At 54.0% G+C, this 20,819-nt stretch overlaps 1 protein-coding gene across 1 annotated transcript; it reads left to right on the top strand.

The window, feature by feature from the left end:
• Positions 1–748: 748 nt before the first annotated feature.
• LOC122371383 lies at positions 749–8,800 on the top strand. The gene is made up of 6 exons (XM_043347705.1): positions 749–1,193; positions 1,434–1,867; positions 2,816–3,108; positions 3,508–3,755; positions 5,695–7,210; positions 7,693–8,800. The coding sequence occupies exons 1-6, from the start codon at positions 749–751 to the stop codon at positions 8,798–8,800; spliced, it is 4,044 nt and encodes a 1,347-aa protein (XP_043203640.1).
• Positions 8,801–20,819: the final 12,019 nt, after the last annotated feature.

Genomic DNA, 20,819 nt, shown 5'->3' with positions numbered 1-20,819 from the left:
GTTACATATATAAAAATCAAAATGTCCGTATGTAACGCGTCAGTCACGCTTTAAGGGCTATTGCTGTGGAACGGTGCGGGCTACGGGGGTGGAATTTTGGACTTAAGTCGGACGCGTGCATCTGTTTGTTATATTAAATTTTGGAGGGGGTGCGCTCGCCGGTTTGCACGTGGCGGGCGCATCTTTGCGGAATTTTGGCCGCGGCCGGAGCCGAGCAGACGGCACGTGCCTTAGGCTCAGTTGTTCGCTGCGAAGTGATATTTCTTTCCGCAATAAATAAGTTTCCTATAAAGAACAGGTAGATCGGATCTTTTGAGATAAGCCCAAATTACAAATCTGACGCACCTATGACATTTCTCTACACTCATGTGATAATTGTAATAGCTTTTGTGTTTTGCAATGTTTGCACCCAGCCAAATATATCAGAAATTTAAAAGGTATTTTGAATGTCATTCCAAGCATCATTTGGGTGATTTCGTGCAATAAAATACATAGAAGTGCTCAAAACAAGTCACGTGATGCTACCAGATTCTGTGCTCAGACAGCATCGTGTCCGTTGGGCGTCAAATTAAATGAAACGAACAAATTAAAAAAAGATGGTAACGCGGCAAATATGAATGTAAACAACGTTGGCGTATCTCAGTCGATTCAGCGGATTCGACCAGGATTTTTATCGAGCATAGTGTTTTATTTTCAAGTAAGTGAGTTGTTGCATTTTTCGTACATGTATCCCAATTAAAAGAATGTCATGCGTCGGGCGGTGTCCGCTAACGCAGCGGCCCAGCGCCGCCGTCGGGCCCGTTTGACAGAGGCGCAGCGGCAGGCTCAGGCCGAACGGAACGCGGCCCAGCAGCGAGCGCGCCGGCAGAGGGAGGCTGTACGGGAGGCCAAGGCTGCTCGCCAGCGGGAGCGCGCGGACGACGACCGGGTGCGACAGCTCAACGCCGAGAGGCAGCGCGCGTTCCGAGCCGCACAGGAGGAGCACAGGCAGGCGGAGCTGGAGGCGAACGCGGCGCGCCTCCGCCAGCGGCGAGAGGAGCAGGAGGAGGCGGAGAGGCAGGCCGAGCTTGCCGAGGGTGCCCGGCGCCACCAGCAGCAGCGCGCTGCCGCCCGTGCGAGGCCAGCCTCGCTAGCGGCCCGCCGACCAGCGGCCGTTTTGTCCGGCGAGCAGGTGGTGGAGGCCGATAATGTCGGTGCGATGGTGAAAGTGTGTGCGTCGTGCGGAGCCCTGCGGTGGGCGGGTGAGCGCGCCACGTTCTGCTGTGCAGGCGGCAAGGTCCACCTTGACCCGCTCCCAGCCCCGCCGCCAGTCTTACGCCGCCTTTGGACTGATGACACCTTAGAGGCGCGCACCTTCCGGCAGTACGTCCGGCACCTCAACTCAGCGCTGGCCCTATCCTCTTTGTCCGTGCGTGAGGTGCCGCCGCCTGCAGGCACCGGCGGGTACGCGCCGTGTGTGGTGGTGCAGGGGCGGCTGTACCACCGCATTGGACCGCTGGAAGCCCCTGAAGACCGGCCACCCTCCTTCGCCCAGATATACATCAGCGACCCGCTGGCCGAAGATCCGGAGGCTGAAGCGGCCATTCGACTCGGTCATGTGCGCCTTCCGACAGCGACCTCTACCGCCGTGCAGCACCGGCTGCTGGACCTGCTGGGACAGCTTCAGGCCATGCTGCGCCAAGTCAACCCCTGGGTGCACGATTTTATCATGGCTGCCGAGATCCTGGCCCAGGAGGTGGAGCATCGGCAGCTGATCATCAGCGTTGCAGCCCGACCCGCTGGCCAGCACGCGCGCCGCTACAACGCCCCCGAGGGACTGCGTGAGGTGGCTGTCCTCATGGGAGAGGAGCCCGGACAGCACGACCTGGTACTGCGCCGCCGAGCTGATGGCGGGACCGGCGTGCTGCAGACCATCGATGAGAGCCACCGAGCGTGTGACCCACTCCATTTCGTCCTCCTGTTTCCACTGGGGACTTGTTGCGATTCCAAGTTAAAGAAGGTATAGATACACCAGGCCGATGTATTTTTGATCGTCAGCAAAATGAACAACCATGGCAGGGCAGGGCTCCGACTCGGCCCAGTACAAACTCTGCACCAAGATACGCCTACTCGATGAAATGAGAGCCTCATTCATGGCTCCCCAATCCGTAAATAACCTCCCTGAATAGGCGCGTTGCCGTATGGAATAGCGACCTTGCAAGGCACGCTCAAATGATACGAACAGCTCCGTGAATATGCTCGCCGAACAGGCCGCTCAGACTAGTAAGGCTAACATATTCACGGCGCTGTGCTATCGGTGGTTGGGTCCAAAAGCGTATGTGGAACGAGCCGGACAGACTCAGTCCCAGATTTAGACCCTCGAATGTATATGCGTCGCCGAGTAAGCCGACAGCAAGCCTCTCAGACGAGTCTGCCGACGTCCCCAGCAAACGCATATAACATTCGAGGTCCCAACGCACCAGCCGCGACAACAGACATTGCCCGACTGCCCTCCGCCGGCGCGCCCTCACCCGACCTCACCTCACAATCACGTGGTCAGCAGCCGACCAATCACTGCACGAGTCCGCGCCGCACAGCCCCGCTCCAGCGAGAGATGCTGTGCCGCAATACAGCGGCCGCGCGTCGGCCGGGAAGCTCAGCCGGCGGCCGGGCGAATCACTGATCACAGCAAGATACAAATATTTCTTAAAACCACTTATGAACGAATTTCAACAGGACTACAGGGTGGCACCCGGCGATTGATCAGGCGCCGCAGCCCGGCAGGGAGCGGCAGCGAATGGTGACAACACTCCAGTTTTACGCATACCGGCTCCAGATCAGGCCCCACCAGGACGACAGCCTCCACCGCGCCGGTCGCCTGTTCCAAGAGTTTGTCTGTATGGCCTACGCCAAGGTCGAGGCCATCCGGCTGAAGTACATCTCCACCCACCAGCGCGAGATCCGGGCGGACCTCTACCAGAGCGTCCGTGACGCCGTGGCGGCTGACGCGGAGCTCGGCCAGCAGGAGCAGCCCGAGGAGGGACGTGAGCAGGCTGGTGTACCGGTCGTCGGGAGACGAGTCGTTCTGCCGGCTACTTTCATCGGTGGACCCCGCCATACGAGGCAACGGTGAGCTACGCAAACATACACCAATCTTAAATTACTAACCACTATTTTGTATTCGCTGAAGTCTTATTTACACTATTACCACTCATATTAAATTTGCTTGAATGCATCATAATGCACTCAAGTCAGCATAGCAACGTTAAAAAACGAACAAACACCTGTGCTCACATTTAACGAATAAGTTAGTATTCGCCAATTCATTTTTGTTTGGACTATAATCTGCCTACAGGTGCCAGGTGGTCATATTTTTGGTTCTACGACAAATGTCACTTTCAAACAACCGTCAACTTTTAGCTTCGTGTTTGGACTATTTTCTGCCCATAGTCATGCTTTTGGTTCTACGGTAAATGTTAACTTCCAACAACCATCTAATATTATCTACATTTTCCCTCAACTTTGCAGTTACATGGACGCCATGGCCATCGTGAGGGCCAAGGGGAAGCCGACCCTCTTCATTACCATCACGTGTAATCCGAAGTGGCCGGAGATCGCAAACGCCCTGTTGCCCGGACAGAAGCCCGAGGATCGACCCGACTTGGTGGCGCGAGTGTTCCACCTCAAGCTCCGCCGCATCATCGGGGACCTGACCAAGCAGGCCGTCTTCGGCAAGCCGAGCGCCTTCATGTGGGTCATCGAGTTTCAGAAGCGCGGTAAGTCACAACATGGCTTTGACAAAAATACCTGTACAGACATGAACTCAGTCGCGGGGGGACGTGACACGCACCCCAGCAATATACACATTTATTCCGATTTAAAGCTCACGCCTTAACGGCCAAATAAATACAATCGAAGAAGTCAACGTGAAAAAGATTTCGTCGTGTAAAGTTCATAATGCTTCGCGTTGTTTTACCTTTTGACGGCGAATATAAATTCACTTATTGTTAGACTATCCCGCAATACACGGCTGCATGGCGGGTTCCCTAGCTTCTGTCGTATTAAAGGTAGTGTGCCACCTTTGAAAGATTTCCCATTTTATTTTTCCTAGGATAAGAAGCTTCTGTTTTTACCTAATATCGCAAAAAAAATCAAAAATGGGCCTGGAATAGTGCCTTTTTCGCCTAAAAGTTTATCGGTTTTTCGATATGTATAACAACTGTAGTGGGCTGAACTGCAAACAGGCGTCGGCAACAATCGCGAATGCGGCGCACATGTGACAATAAGCAAAGGTCATTATAGAGTTACGACGTGCGGGAATGAGTTATCAGCTGTCTAATCGTAGACAACACAATGTCGAGCCTTAAACTGTAAGCCTGTATTGGTATTGTTTCTTTTATTTGGCTGTCGAACATTATTTATGGTTTGAAATATGATTTTATGTAAAATAATTGATATGAAAAAGCCGTCTCTTAAGTTATGACCCCATTTCCCCACACGCAAGTGGCAGAAATGACAATGATCAGCTGACGCATTTTTCTTGGCCGAAGTCAGAGCGCGCGGCCCGACGCACCACCACCGCACCACAAAGTATGAGCAGAAGCCGCGCCCAAAGCCAGGGCCCCGGTAACGTGAGGTAGCCGAGTCGGGGCAGCGTGCGCTGACCCAAGCCGGGGCCGCAGTTTTGGGCGCGGTCTACCGCATCCCCGCGGGCAGCCCCGGGCTATCACATGACACCGGGAGGACGCGCGGCCCCGGCTTGGGTCAGCGCACGCTGCCCCGACTCGGCTACCTCACGTTACCGGGGCCCTGGCTTTGGGCGCGGTCTACCGCACCACCTAACAGGCGTGTTCGAAACCGCAGGAGATGATGATGAACGGGTTTATCGAAACTTGATTGGATGAGCATATCGGTAATAGCGACTTCAGTGTGTGCATTTATTGTTCATAGTGGTGTGAAATGTGGTTGGGGTACGACCGACAACCCGTCGTCGGGGCGAATTTCGCACTGGGGTACTCAAAATTTGAAGAATTTAAGACGTTTCCATGAGTTTTGAAGGTATGGATAAGTTCTAAAAATCCGGTTCTCCTTATCTGGGCCATTAACTCCATACGGTCCAGGAAAGCTGGCACACTACCTTTAAAGCAAATCATCTGCGACAACCAGTCGAGCTATTCCGGCCAGTACAGGCGCTGGCGTTTCCATATAATTCACTTATTGTTAGACTGTCCCGCAAGACACGGCTGCATGGCGGGTTGCCTAGCTTCTGTCGTTTTAACGCAAATCATCTGCGACAATCGGTTGAGATATACCAGTCAGAAATGCTTCGCGTCGCTTCAGCTTCCGCGGGCGAATATAAATTCATTTATTGTTAGACTATCCCGCAATACACGGCTGCATGGCTGGTTGCCTAGCTTCTGTCGTATTAACGCAAATCATCTGCGACAACCAGTCGAACTATTCCCGCCAGGCGGCCAGTACAGGCGCTGGCGTTTCCATATAATTCACTTAAATCTGAGGGCACCCATTTTGTAATATTAGGTCCGTGGCAGTGTATTAAAGACGACAAAATACAGCTGCGTGTCGGTTTGCATACCCTCTACTCTACCATACTAACGTACCGAAGCTAAGCATCTTTAAATATCAGTCAAGCGATTCCAGGTCACACTAGAACGCATCAAAATTGTGAGTCTGACATTTTCTTTTTGTTTGCAGGCCTGCCTCACTGTCATCTCCTGCTCATCCTGCAGCCGGAGGACCGGCCTCGGACCGGCGCCGATGCGGACACGATCGTCTCGGCGGAGCTGCCGGACCCCACCGAATCGCCGCAGTCGGCCCGTGTGCAGCAGATTGTCCTCACCAGCATGGTTCACAACGAGTGCGGCGCTGCTCGGCCAACCGCCACCTGCATGAAAGACGGTCAGTGCTCCAAACGGTTCCCGAAACCGCTCTCCCACGAGACCATCTGGCAGGAGGACCGCACGTACCCCCAGTACCGGAGGCGCGGACCCGAGGACGGCGGCCAGCAGGCGGAACACAATGGGAGGCTGGTGACGAACCAGTGGGTCGTGCCCTACAATCCGCTCCTCAGCCTTCGCTACGAGTGTCACATCAACGTGGAGGTGTGCTCCTCTGTGGACGGAGTTAAGTACCTTTTTATGTACATTTACAAGGGCTCCGACCGGCAGATGGTCCGCGCAGATCAGCTGATCGAGGCCGGTCAGGACGAGGTGGCAGCTTTCCGAGACCTCCGCTCCATTGGTGCGAGCGAAGCATGCTGGCGGCTGTTCAGCTTCGAGATGAGCGACCGGTCACCAGCGGTGCTGGCGCTACAGGTTCATCTCGAAGACCATCAGCTGATCTTCTTCCAGCCTGGGGAGGAGCGGCAGGCAGTGGCTGGGGAGCCACGCCACACGCAGCTGACTGCCTGGATGACCTACAATCGGGCGTCGGCCGGCGAGGACCCCGAGTGCCTCCGGGTGCTCTACCCGGACTTCCCCCAGAAGTACCGCTGGGACGCCGGCCAGAAGCGGTGGCACCGGCGCCGCAACATGCAGGCGGCGCCCACCATCGGCCGGGTGGTGAGTCTCACACCCAGGCACGGGGATGTATTCTACCTCCGGGTATTGCTGCATCACGTCCCCGGCGCCACGACATTCGCCGAGCTGCGCACGGTGGACGGCCAGGTGTGCGGCACACACCAGGAGGCGTGTCGGCGGCGTGGCCTGCTCCAGGACGACCAGGAGTGGGCGGAGACGCTGGCTGAGGCCGTCCGCACCCAGCGCCCCGGCCAGCTCAGGCAGCTGTTTGTGGTGCTGCTGCTATTTTGCGCGCCGGCCGATCCCGCAACCCTCCTCCACCGGTTCCAGGCAGCAATGGGAGAAGACTTCGCCCGCCGCCACCCAGAGCTGCCGCCGGAGACGGTGACGGGACTGGTGCTACTGCGCATCAGCGACTCCCTCCAGCGGGCCGGCAAGACGCTGGAGGACTTCGGCCTGCCGCCCGTGCCAGCTGAACACCAAGCAGCGGCCGCCGCCTTGGAGGGGACCGAGGAGCTGCGGCGCCTGCCTCCCATTATACGGGAGGAGGTCGACTTCGACCGTGCCGACCTTCAGCACACCGTCGACCAGCGGCTGCCAGGCCTACTGCCGGATCAGCGCCAGGCGGTGGACACGGTGCTGGCCGCGGTCGACGGCCAGGAGCCGCTCGCCCTATTCTTGGACGGCGCCAGGTGGCACTGGCAAAACATTTACGTTTAAAGGGACCCCCCCACCTTAACATTAGATTTGAGTTGAGATAGCCAAAATGGGGTCCCTGGCTCACAATTACCGGTTTCGGCACTCACAACATCGAGAAATGCCTTAAATCGGAAATATTGAATTTCAAAATTGCAGCATTTTGATTCAGAGGGGCTAATGCATAGGAATACCCCTCTGAATGTGTGACGTCAGCGCAGATATTTAACGATTTTTAAATGTTTGACTAAAACGTTTTGTAGCACGCGGTGGTATATGCTGCTTTGCGCGCAACAAATGCCGCACTTTTAAATAAAGTCGCTAGGAACAGCGGAGATCCCAAAAAGTAAACAAAAGTAAAAGTCTAATATCTTGAAAACCGGTGAATATTTTTCGATGAAATTTGGTAGATATTCGTTTTTGCTCTTTCTGAACCGAGCGACATCACTTTCATGCCAATTCATTAACTTTTTTGAAGGTGGGAGGGTCCCTTTAATCTGCTCATCTCTGCGGTGCGAGCCAAGGGCCTGGTGGCACTTGCCGTGGCGTTCAGCGGTATCGCCGCTACACTGCTGGACAGCGGGAGGACTTTTCACAGCCGTTTTAAAGCTCCTCTGCGACCGGACGACACCGTCATCTTCAACATCTCCGCCCAGAGCGAGCTCGCCCAGCTGATCCGGTTAGCGCGCCTCATCGTGATGGATGAGGCTCCGATGGCGCACCGGCACCACATCGAGGGCCTCGACCGGACGCTGCGCGACCTGACGGGGTCTGATCAGCTGTTCGACGGCAAGGTGGTGGTGCTGGGCGGCGACTTCCGGCAGGTTCTGCCTGTCGTCCGGCACGCCAACCAGGCAGGCGTCGTGGACGCCAGTCTCCGTCGCTCGCCGCTGTGGCGCCACTTCAGAGTACACCGGCTGCGGGAAAACATGCGCGCCAGGCTGGCGCAGGAGGAGAACCAACAGGCCGAGCTGGAAGAGTTCTCCACCTGGCTGCTGCAGCTCGGCAACGGCGAGCTGCCCACAGACGCCGAGGGACGGGTCACCCTGCCGCCGGCGCTGGTGCTGGAAGCCGAGTTGCCGGCCGTCATCGACTGGACCTTCGGCAACCTGACCGACGCCGACAGCATGGCGTCCCGCGCCGTGCTGGCGCCCACTAACAGCACCGTCGACTCGGTGAACAGTTATGTCACCGACATCTTCCCGGGCCAGGCCGTGGAGTGCCTCAGCGTAGACGCCACCGTCGGGGAGGAGCAGGAGCCGGTACCCCAGGAGTACCTCAACGGGCTGTGTGTGCCGGGCCTCCCGCCTCATCACCTGCTTTTGAAGCCCGGCATGCCAGTCATCCTGCTCCGAAACATCGACCCGGCCAGGGGACTGTGTAACGGCACCCGGCTCCTGGTGGTGGCCGTCCACGGCGGCCGGCTCCTGGAGGCGACCGTGGCCTGCGGCAGCGCGGCCGGCCGCCGGGTTCTCATCCCCCGCCTGACGCTGCAGCCGCCGGACGACGCCTTCCCGTTCGAGTGGCGGCGGCGCCAGTTCCCGGTGCGGCCCGCCTTTGCGCTCACAACACGGGCTTGCCGATAATCATCATCAGTATGAAAGTCTGCACTCGCATCCCGAGACTCACGCGGCGGCAGAGCCGGCAACGACTAACGTCTTGCACGGTCCATTCCATTCGAGTATCAAGGGAGAAGGTGTCCTAAAGCCGGTGCCGTCCACATATTATCTGACATGGATCATCAATGGCTCATAATGAAGAGAGACAGAGAGAATCGAGCCGCTGAAGCTACAGTCAGTTCTGATGACTACAAATTATTGTGTCCAGCACTACCGTCAGGGCTTACCTTGACGGTAGTGTTGAAGCGGCACGAAGAAAACAACCTGTTCAAGGACTAGACACAAGCGGAATCCAGTCAGCCTCAGACTGAAAACGTATTTCAAGCCGGTGTATCGAAGGCAGCTGAACAGCTGAACCGTGTCGTTTGTGCTACCGGAAGCCGAAAGGCATCACCGCGCTGTTGGTCATATCGGCGCAAAGCGGCATGAGGACAACCAGCAGCTGACAGCAAATCCCCGCCCAATTCGAGAGGCTGGAGGATCCGCTGATATTGGCGAATGAAGCTGCTCTCAGTATCGAGGGAAAACGTTTGGCCAACCTGTTCTGCGAGAATTCGTACTTGCAGGCAAATTTCTATCTGCATTATCACTGATGACACAGCAAATGAACGAATGTAGCTACCTGGATTCTGGATCCTGGGATCCACTGGATCCAGGTTTCGGCATCCACTGGATCCAGGATTCGGCATCCATGGATGAACAATTAGCCTATGCATTGGCCATTGACTTTGAAAACATAATATAAGGATATATGTAGACACCCGGATCCTGTATCCAGGGATTCGTTAGATCCAGGATCCGGATCCATGTTGATGATAAAGGGACCCTGGGTCGGCCCGTGGGATTCAGCATTGATGAAATACGCCATCATTAGTCCACTGATCTTGTCTTTTCTCGCGAATCGCTTTTATTCCGGTGTTACACACCAATCGCAACGGCTCCTTAGCATTAGAGACTGCAACGCCTGAAAGCGTTTGCAGACCTTCATTCATCGCAAATGCGCTCATGTCTAAGCTTGACCGATCGGCTTAAGATTTTGCATGTGTTCATTTGAAACTATGGCCCAAGTTGTTCACTAGTTATGCCTTGCACTTTCCAAAAAAAGTGTTTTTCGCCCCACCCTAATGTACATACACCATGACCCCTTCGAATTCGCTCATATTTTGCACCTATGATGCCCTATATAAAACAAAAATTTTGACGCGGTTTTTAGCGCTCAGTCGCAAATGGAAAATGCCGATCGCTAAACGCTCGCGCTTGCGTTAAAGGGATATCTCGGAATAGGTTAACTGTTCCCCGCCAGGTTATCCAGGAAAACGTTTTTAGTTATCCTCTGGATAGAAACTCCTCTTCCATCCTCCATTAAAACTTCTGCACCTTGGTGGATAACGCAACGTTTAAAGTAGCATTGGAATCATCTATATTTCTCTCGCTTTTCACAGACGAAGAACTCATGTCGTTCCTCGCCCACGGCTGCGGCACCACGGTGGGGGAGCTGGCGGACCCCCGGAATGCGGTGAGATGCATTGAGGGTTCAGGATTGGAGGTTCAGGGTGTCGTGGCCGCTACCCCGTGTTGATGTTGAAAGGTCGCCCTGCACGTCGAAACTTGGAGCGGCCCTGCCGCTATCCACAGAGAGTGGCCCGAGTTGGCACCCTACTGTGGCGGGGGACGTGCAGTCGAAGTGGGTGTGGAGAGCTTTAAGTGGACTGTATCATTTGAGAGAATGGACTAGCCGACTGATCACCGCGACCGCCAGGTCAAAGCTGTACTTGGCACGTCTTAAATGTATTGTCGAGAGCCTTGTCGGAGAAACCTCCGCACAAGTCTTACTCATGCGTGCCGAAAATCAAGACAAATCAAGAACAAGACATGAGCTGGTTAGACACTTGCCAGCAGAGACAAACACGAATCCAAGAACGAGTCAGACGCATCGAGCCGTCGAACATGAGCGCATCCCGCTGATGTGCGCGATTGTATGTCGTGTGTTAACCCTGAGGTGAAACGGCGCTATATCCGGAGTTAAACTGGAGCTAAGCCAGATTAAGAGAGGATAACTATGGGAAATTGCTAAGGAAACTTTACGAGTAGGTTCGACCGAACGGCCGAAACCATACTCCGTAGAGATGCAAACGTATTAGATTTAGGGGGAATACTGGCATCAAAATGGTCGTCCACAAGGGCGAACCACCAGTATTAGATTATTGGGACGGCCTCAAATCGCCGGAGCGACGCCCGAGCTCAGAGAGCACGTGTCCGGACGGGCACGTACCGCGCAGAGATCGAGAGCCGACTGACTGCCGCTCCGAGTCCCGACCCCAGGTCAGTTCGGCCGGCGCCTGGGGCTAGCCGCCCGGCCCGGCCCTCTGATTGGCCGGCGCTACAGCGAGCGCGGGCAGCGGCCGGCGGAGCGCCCGCCAACGCGATACAAGGCACACAAGCATCACAGCCCCGTGGTACGCGACGTAATAATAAACACAACAATCGATAGCAAGTAACAACACAAATACACTTCTCACGCGACGGCACACCAAATCACGCCGGGACTGTCGCGGATGGGTCCCGACGGGGAGGGGAGGGGAGAACGCCGCCGCTGCCTAGCACCGACCGCGGCGCCAGAGCTGCCGGTTTACCTCTGCAGGGGCCCACACTCCACATACTCCCCACCAAAAAAACAAAGGTTTTTTTCTCTTCTTGAACACAAGTATCCGTCGGATGTCACCATGACGACACGCCAGCCGTCGAGTGTCTCCCGGCTCCAAGTCCAGGCTGGTCCACGCCGCGCCGACGCGCGCACGGGCCAGGATCCGGTCGAGTGGCGCCCGGGGAGACAGTCCGGAGCCACGGGCTGCAGCATGCGGAGATCGGGTATCGCGGGCATGTACTGGGTCCGGTCCCGCCCGGTCCGCCAGCCAGTCTCCGGCCTCGCCATCGCTGACTGCTGAGCATAATCGTCTCCATGTTGTCCTGCTAATGATACAAACATGAGTAAATAAACGCACAATGTAACACAACTGGGAACGTTCGATGGTTTGAGGAAAATGGGCAAAGTGGCGACGATGAGTGACTTTTCGCTAATGAAAAGATACTGGGCATTGGGCAAATCAGGAAAATGCAAGTTGACGGGACGTCGGGAAATGACGTAAGTTGTGATGCGTTTGCCACAGGAAACGTTGAACGAAAGCATGATACTTGAATGATGGATGACTGAAAAAGACACAACAATACAGTAGTTACTTGCGAATCTCAGGATAGTAGGATTGCTTGCTGGAGTCGGAGAACCTCCGCACTCAGATGGAACTGTGACTTAGAAGTCGAAGAAGCTCCACACTCGGACGAAGACTGGGACTAGGGAGTCGGAGAACCTCCGCACTCCGCTGAGCCAGTTTGATGCACCAATACAGAGCGTTGCGCTGCTTCTTGGGTCTGGGTGGTCCGTTAGCTCGCTGCTCCTTTCGAAAGCGCAGGCTATGGATGAGCCGCAGCACCCACGATGTTATGTTGATCGCTTGTTTCCGATGGGAACAGTCCGTCGGAAGGAATGGCCCTCTGGTGTGCGTTGTGCGAGTCGAGGCAGCCCCCGCACTCGCACAGCTCTGTGACGGTCTCGTTTCGTCGTCTGTGAGCACGTCGAGTACTTGACTCTTGGCTTGGAAGGGGCTGGTGTTCTCTAGCTCCTTCGTCGGATCTTCCGATTCCTCGATTCTCTGATTTTGACTGCTGGCCATTGTCAGAGGGGGCAGTCTGGCTTCTGTCGCCACCAGCTGAGGCTCCCCACCGTAGGCAGCGTGCACGACGGCACAGCAAGTCTTGCTGGCTTCGTCGCAGAAGACTTGGAAGACCACGTCTTCACCATGAGGATGGACGGATCTCGGGACCTCAGCTTCTAGTTCCGGCCCATAGCGCTCTTCTTGCGAGTTTCCCTCGGGTTCTCGTTGGAGGTTTTGAGCCTCAGGGTCCGGAGTTTTACCCATGGAATCGAGGTCCCACATTTGTTCCACTTGTTGACAGTGGTATACATGTCGAGTGGACTGTCCTGTTGCAGTGCCCTTCCCGTGGATCACGTAGCCAAAGATCGTATCCAGTGCTCTCAGGGATTCATCTAGAACGACGCAATCCCGCAGCACGACCTTGTAGTACTGGTCTGTCCCTATCAGGATGTCCACCTGGCCACCGCTGAAGTCGTCGGCCAGTTCGATGTTCTCGTCCAATCCCTCGGGCCGCTCTGCCGGTGGTAGAGGTGCGCACAGGCGGTCACAACACCACAGCTCGAATCTCCTCGCTTCACCTCCGTGTCGGTTCTGTAGGTCGACTGCGACGCGATCGTATGACCGTGGCTCCTCTGCTCTCTCCTGGAAGCCGACGCAAGCGAATGTGTCGGAGCCGATGACGTCCAGACTCATCTCTTCGGCGACCGTCTTCCTGATATAAGAAGCGTCGGACCCACCATCCAGCAGGGCTCTCAGCATCTTGGGTCCGCGTGGCCCTCTCCCCACCACCAGCGCAGTCTGAATGTAACACTGTGATGTAGTACGCTGAGCTGCGTAGCGCATGCTGGGATGGGAGTGCTGGCCGTGGCTGGAAGTGGAAGGTTCTGGCCGTTGATTTTGAGAGACTGATGGATGCGTGCTAACTGTTGGAGGTACCGGCGCGGGAGGTGGTACAGCAGGACTGTAGGGAACAGAGCTGGCGAGAGGAGCAGGTGCAGGCTCTGGCGCTGGGGCTTGGTGACGATGTAGAGATGTATGATGCGAACCCTGACAGTGCCTGCAATTGCCACTCCTACAGTCTTTGATGAAGTGACGTCCGAGACAGCGGAAGCAGGCCCTTACCCTCTTCACCGTCGTCCAGCGGTCCTCCACGGTCATCTCCAGGTACCGCGAACACTTGTCGAGACGATGAGATCCCTTACACACAGGGCACGGTTTTTGAGCTGGCGTTGCCTGAACTCGCTGGGTGTTCAGCACACTTGTTGTCGCTTTCTGTACCATTGGACAGCTGTCATCAGTAGCCTTGCTGCATGGTACTTGAGCGGCCTCCTCGAGATACCCCACTTCTTTCTGTAGAAATGCGAGAAATTCTGCGAACTCTCCTCGTTCTTGGTCCGTGGTCTGTCCCCGCTGCCTCGCCCACTGAAGACGCCAGGGAGGTGGAATCTTCCCTTTCAGGACGGGTAGAAGAACATCACCAGTGTGTTCGGCTTTGAGTGTCTTCAAAGAAGCGACTCCGGTCGTCACATCATCCACCAGACGTCTCAGTGACTTCAGATTGTCGGTGCTTGCCACCGTCGGCAGGCTGAGCAGCTTGGCGATGATGGTGTCCTTCCTCAGGCTGTCCTTTCCGAACCTCTCCTTCAGTGTTTGAACAGCGATCTCATAGCTGTCTGCTGTCAACTGCAAGCCCTGAATTGACCGCGCTGCAGCTCCATCGAGATGCTGTCTCAGGTAGTATAGCTTCTGCACTGGGGAGTAGGCACTGTTTTGGTGTACTGACGCTTCGTACAGTTCCCAAAACTCTTGCCAAGCCATGAGGTCTCCATTGAACTTTGGAAGCGTGAAATTCAGTTTGAAATGGTTCTGAGGAGCTACGACCTGTGTCACAACAGGTGCAGTCTCGTTCCTCTTACTTGCGTCTGCGAGAAGACGCTTACCCAGGCCGACTGCTCTGTGAAGCTCCGCGTAGTGAGGGGATTCATCCTCTAACCCCAGCTCACTCAGCTGCGAGTTCAGCTCGTCCATCTGCGAAAGATGGCCTTCAGCGAGTTCTATCGTGTAGTCCAACTCATGTCTGTCTGCATTCTGATTGCCTTGATCTACCTGAGTGTAGAGGCGCTTTAGATCATTCGACAATTTTGTAGCTTTGCTTCGGTCTTTGGTGCGTTTCGCTTTCAGCGACTCAATGTCTGTGTTGGTGTCTGGCTTGCCCATCTCTTCCTATATGCTGGTGATTGATCACTATAAGCAAACCTGGTGGAAATGCTCCCAGTGATCCGGCCCCCGGAGGACTATGTCGTGGCCGCTACCCCGTGTTGATGTTGAAAGGTCGCCCTGCACGTCGAAACTTGGAGCGGCCCTGCCGCTATCCACAGAGAGTGGCCCGAGTTGGCACCCTACTGTGGCGGGGGACGTGCAGTCGAAGTGGGTGTGGAGAGCTTTAAGTGGACTGTATCATTTGAGAGAATGGACTAGCCGACTGATCACCGCGACCGCCAGGTCAAAGCTGTACTTGGCACGTCTTAAATGTATTGTCGAGAGCCTTGTCGGAGAAACCTCCGCACAAGTCTTACTCATGCGTGCCGAAAATCAAGACAAATCAAGAACAAGACATGAGCTGGTTAGACACTTGCCAGCAGAGACAAACACGAATCCAAGAACGAGTCAGACGCATCGAGCCGTCGAACATGAGCGCATCCCGCTGATGTGCGCGATTGTATGTCGTGTGTTAACCCTGAGGTGAAACGGCGCTATATCCGGAGTTAAACTGGAGCTAAGCCAGATTAAGAGAGGATAACTATGGGAAATTGCTAAGGAAACTTTACGAGTAGGTTCGACCGAACGGCCGAAACCATACTCCGTAGAGATGCAAACGTATTAGATTTAGGGGGAATACTGGCATCAAAATGGTCGTCCACAAGGGCGAACCACCAGTATTAGATTATTGGGACGGCCTCAAATCGCCGGAGCGACGCCCGAGCTCAGAGAGCACGTGTCCGGACGGGCACGTACCGCGCAGAGATCGAGAGCCGACTGACTGCCGCTCCGAGTCCCGACCCCAGGTCAGTTCGGCCGGCGCCTGGGGCTAGCCGCCCGGCCCGGCCCTCTGATTGGCCGGCGCTACAGCGAGCGCGGGCAGCGGCCGGCGGAGCGCCCGCCAACGCGATACAAGGCACACAAGCATCACAGCCCCGTGGTACGCGACGTAATAATAAACACAACAATCGATAGCAAGTAACAACACAAATACACTTCTCACGCGACGGCACACCAAATCACGCCGGGACTGTCGCGGATGGGTCCCGACGGGGAGGGGAGGGGAGAACGCCGCCGCTGCCTAGCACCGACCGCGGCGCCAGAGCTGCCGGTTTACCTCTGCAGGGGCCCACACTCCACACAGGGAGCGGAACTCCCGCTTGATCAGGAGGCACCGCTGGCAGCTGTGGCCGCAACAGCTGCGGCTCATGCGGTCTTCTACTGCCCATTCAGAGGGCCTTCCAAAACCCTGATGGAGGTCATCTATTATAGGGCGGTGAAAGGCAGGATTCCGCTCAGCAAGGCCGCGAAGAAAGTGCTCGGTGTGGAAGTGTAGGAGTACAGTGTAGGAACGGTGTAGGAGTAGGTTCAGGGGATGTAGAGTTTAAAGGTACATTCCCGAAAAAAAAACAATATCCCAGGTGCTGGAACTCACCTTCCGTATTTAAACGCTCCATCGTTTACCAAACAACTCTCGATCGCGGAATGTGAGCCCATCACCTCGATCACGGAATGTTAGCTCCATCACCTGGAATATATATTTTTTTCTTCTGGGAATATATCTTCAAATAAAGTGGTGAACGCGAGTGTGCAAACACGCCAGTGTAATCGAGCTCGCGACCTCCCTGCCGTGATCACTGGAACTGTTCGCGGGTAGCCAGGGCCATACTCTTCCATCCATAGCCACCAGGGCCATACAAAAGTGGCCACAGCCAGGATACTTACGTGTATTGTGTTGTACCGTCAACCAGGGTAACTTTGAACGCCTTTGCAGCGGTGGCGCATTGCGGCCGGTCGAGACGAGATTTTATCTCCCAGTTGAGCAGCTCCTCTCAACATGAGAGGCAAAATTCTGTCTCTGCCGGCCGCCAGGTGCCGCCACTGGAATGGCGTTCAGTCACCTAGGCGTTCAAAGTGACCCCGGTTTACGGTACCTATTTTATTTTTATACGACTTCAGAGTCATCTTGTTTTTACTCAAGTAGGTTATATCGATACCTTTTTTTTAAACCCCACATCTGTTCTCCGGTGAATTTCAGACAAGTTGGTTAGAGACCTTCAAAAAAGGTACTATCACTCGATTTTTCTCAAGTTTGTCTGTCTTGGCAGATAAAGCAATACCAGAACAGGCCTACGAACACACATATTTGATCAGGATCGGACGATTGGACACTTTAGGGAGATCTTTCGTGCCTCCCGGAAATTCACGGGAGAGCAGATGTGGGGTTTAAAAAAAGGTGTCGATATATCAGAATAATATTTATCGGAGTAACTTGAGTGATAGGTATATATATATATATATATATATATATATATATATATATATATATATATATATATATATATATATATATATTCAAAAAAATATATGCAAATATTTCGACACACTTTGCGGTAGTCTTTTTCAATGCAAATGGCACACAGTGCTAGTTTGTTAGGTAAAACAAAAATCATCATTTTCCATGCGATCGATAGAGCCGGATCCTTCACTACGATTATTAAACTAATTTATCACATCAGCGAAAACACTATACAGGGTTGGGCAGATAAATTGGGACAAAATACATATTTGCATTCAGAACGCCATAGCTTAGAAATTTGTAAACGTAGGCATTTCAAATTTGGATCACATATTGTCACACCAATTTTACACATTTATCACCAAATATGATCACTGTGGTCCACCTGCATCAGTCCTTATCGGTGCCTGGACTGGCCGCACGCGCGGCGAGATCTCCCATCTGAAATGGCTCGTAATTGTAGCCAACTGGCACTGCTGAGGCTCACCACAGTCACATGGGGACGTTCGTTAGACTCGGCCGCAAAAACGCCCCAGCAACCAGAACTTGTGTGGGCTGAGGTTTAATGAGGGAGGGGCCATTTAGCCTTGGGTACAGTTTCCGGGATCCTCCGTTTCAGGAGATTTTGTATTTAATTTGCTGTATGCCGGGGAGCTGACTCCTGGAAGAGCATCGCTCCATGCAGGATGATGCCTTCTTCCATCTTGTTGATTCGAACTGCCGGAATAATGGTTAGGTACGCTGTAAGGGCGAACCCCCTCCCGATTCCGTAAAATAAGGGGGCCCCACGTGGCCGTCAGAAGTCACCGAGTGGAATGCCATCACCGAGGTCTGCTGCATGCTTTTTGGAACTAAGATCACGTCTTCTGGGCTGGTTGAGATGTTTCATGGTGTTTGCGGTTGTTCATATGTTCGGTTATGGGGATACCATCGTCGAAAAAGACCTGCACGTGCTTGCTCGCTTCTCCAAGCCCTTCAAGAGGAAACAATCTTTTTTAACGTCACAGCTGCTTCAACATCTATGTTAACAGGTCGATATGCATCAATGCATAAGAGTACATGTTTGAGGTGCTGGTATATCGCTGTCTCATAGCGCGGCTACCTTCGTTCTAAGCTCGCGCCACTGTTTTCGCGAGGATCCTCTGATTTAACTGAATTTTGCCTTTTAGCCCCCCTGGAAAACCGGGGGAGCGGCCGGTGTCAATGCAATAAGTATGTAAGGATGAGTCAACATCTTCTCTTCCTCCAACGTTTACGTCTGTTCGATACACACTACTTTCAGCCATTTGATGGAGCATAATTAGAGTATTGGCATGCATGTGGGCGCGGACTAAGTTGATAGTGGCTTGCTTATGCCCACGTTCTGTGATCAGCCGATTCAAAATTACAACGCAACCTGCATAACATGGAAAAGTATTCATTAGCCTATATTTACGTTAAAAAATTATCTTAATCACTAAAAAAATAGTCGTTTTAGAGGAAGTTGAAATTTGTCCCAATTTATCTGCCCACCCCTGTACACTATTTACTACCATATCTAAGTTTAAGCACCTGGACATGGACCTGGACAAGTACCTGTGACTGGAGTCACAGGTATTTAAATTTAGATATGGTAGTAAATAGTGTAGTTTTTGCTGATGTGATAAATTAGTTTAATAAGCGTAGTGAAGGATCCGGCTCTATCGATCGCATGGAAAAATGATGATTTTTGTTGTGCCTAACAAACTAGCACTGTGTGCCATTTGCATTGAAAAAGACTACCGCAAAGTGTGTCGTTTGACGTGCGAGTATGAAAAGCCCCAGTGTACTGTGGATTATTCGTGAATACACATCTGTCGAAATATTTGCATTTTTTTTGAATATATATGTACCTATCACTCAAGTTACTCCGATAAATATTGTTCTGATATTTTATTTTTGTTGAATATGCTATCGCAGCATCATATCGCAGCATATCATAGAAACACAGACGGCATATGAGTCCGTTTCAGTCCGTTGCAATGGTTGTGATAACGCACGTACATACCTTCAGGAGTTTACGTGCACCATGTGATAAAGCTCAGAATAAACGGTCTTTCATTGAACTTGTTTCCTTTGCAACTCGATAAAAATCACGCGCAGAGTCTTCATATATTATAGTCCTTTGGCGTCTTTCAGCTACGCAAGAAGGAATCGGCAGACACAGACACCTGGGCGAGCGAGGAGGGGAAGTCGAGACCGTGTTTCCGCCAAAAGAGAAAACAACCAAGGTAGGTGGTAGGTAACTACACCTGCGCTATCTACATCAGCTGCCCCGCATGACACTAATGGGACCGTATTAGAGCCGGCGATAATCACGGAACATTAGTGTCGGGGCAGACTGCGGCGGGGCAGACTGCGGCGACCCCTAGGAAGAACAACTAGGGAGAACAACATTCGACAGATGGCAGCACTAGACGAGATAATCAGGCAATACTTTAATATTAATGGGAAAGAAATCATGCCAATGTTTGCCCTCACCAAGCATGTTACCACGACAATGGAAGAATGTAGTGTAGTACCCCTCCCCGGGCCCGCCGCGGGCTGACAGCGGCGGCCGGAGCCGGTCCGACCTTTGGCCGGCCGGGTCAGGTAACCGGGACGGCCGCGCCGCGGCGCCGCGCCCGGGCCGGCCGGGAGACGGAGTCGGGTGCCCGCCGGCGAGCCGTCGGCAAGGGCGCGGGGCACATTAGTCGAGTTGAATGTTCACTGTCCAGTCTTGAGTGCGAGTGATGTATGTGTGAACCGATATGTGAGCAGCAAAATCCAACAAGAAAACAAATCCGTGAAAGAAAGGCAACGCTGGCAAACATCACCACCATAGTCTTCCTACGCCGAACGAGTTCCACACCAACGTGCATCAGCGAGAGTAAAACTAGGATCCTAACAGACCCACCCACCGCCCCACCGTCACCCATTAGGCCCGTCATGGCCTTTTCAAGGGCAGCTGACGTCACGCCGGATGAGTCACCCGGCCGCCCCCGGTGCGGAGGACGGTCAAGTGTCACACGCCCGCGCCTGCGCCGCTGGCAACCACGTGACCATCAGTAGCTATTGTTGCTGCCGCCGCCCGCGGCGCTACCAGCGTTGGAAGTGACACGTAGAGCTGACGTCACGATCACGCTATGGCTGGTCGGACCCGCCAAGATGGCGTCAGGGCGACAGGGCATTGGGCGTAGGCCATGGACATCAATACTGATGCCAGGCAAGCAAAGAGTATATAGGGCTAAAAATGCATGGCAGGCTAAGAAACGTCAATGACTGGGGCCAGGCAAGCAATGACATTGGTGGAAAGAACCATTGTAGGTACGGAAGAGGAGGTCATCCTGGTTGGCCGGGCACAAGATAAATGTACAGAAAGTCACAGGTTCATACACTGAGCAAATCACACCGGGGTGAGCTGCTCCCCAGGCACATTGCAGGTGGTGAGACACCTGATTGCAGTCAGTGTGGGGCTCGTTATGGTCAGTAATGTGGCGCACGGCGCACGGCCTCGGCTAGGGGGGGGGGGGCGATGGGGGCAAACTCTTATCATGTATGCTATATTGAATCGCCGTTAGCGATCACGTGAGTAAGTAAGGTGCAAGTGGCAATCACCACCGGCGTGTTATGGGACGCGGCGAGGAACGGGCGAGACAAAATGGCGCCCGGCGCCGGGGGGGGGGGGGTAATCTCCCCATGCACGCGGTGAAAGCCGTCG

Source organism: Amphibalanus amphitrite, unplaced genomic scaffold, assembly GCF_019059575.1.
Source record: "Amphibalanus amphitrite isolate SeventyFive unplaced genomic scaffold, NRLGWU_Aamphi_draft 000004F_arrow, whole genome shotgun sequence".
Classification (NCBI taxonomy): domain Eukaryota; kingdom Metazoa; phylum Arthropoda; class Thecostraca; order Balanomorpha; family Balanidae; genus Amphibalanus; species Amphibalanus amphitrite.
The sequence above is the reverse complement of the archived record's forward strand: the minus strand, read 5'-3'. Positions and strand labels throughout refer to the sequence as shown.

Bases quoted from the DNA above. Each gene is read 5' to 3' on its own strand.
- LOC122371383 (XM_043347705.1), top strand. From the start codon at position 749: ATGCGTCGGGCGGTGTCCGCTAACGCAGCGGCCCAGCGCCGCCGTCGG. The intron at 1,868-2,815 runs GTACTGCGCCGC...TACCGGCTCCAG, and splicing joins AGCCCGGACAGCACGACCTG to ATCAGGCCCCACCAGGACGA. The intron at 3,756-5,694 runs GTAAGTCACAAC...TTTTGTTTGCAG, and splicing joins CATCGAGTTTCAGAAGCGCG to GCCTGCCTCACTGTCATCTC.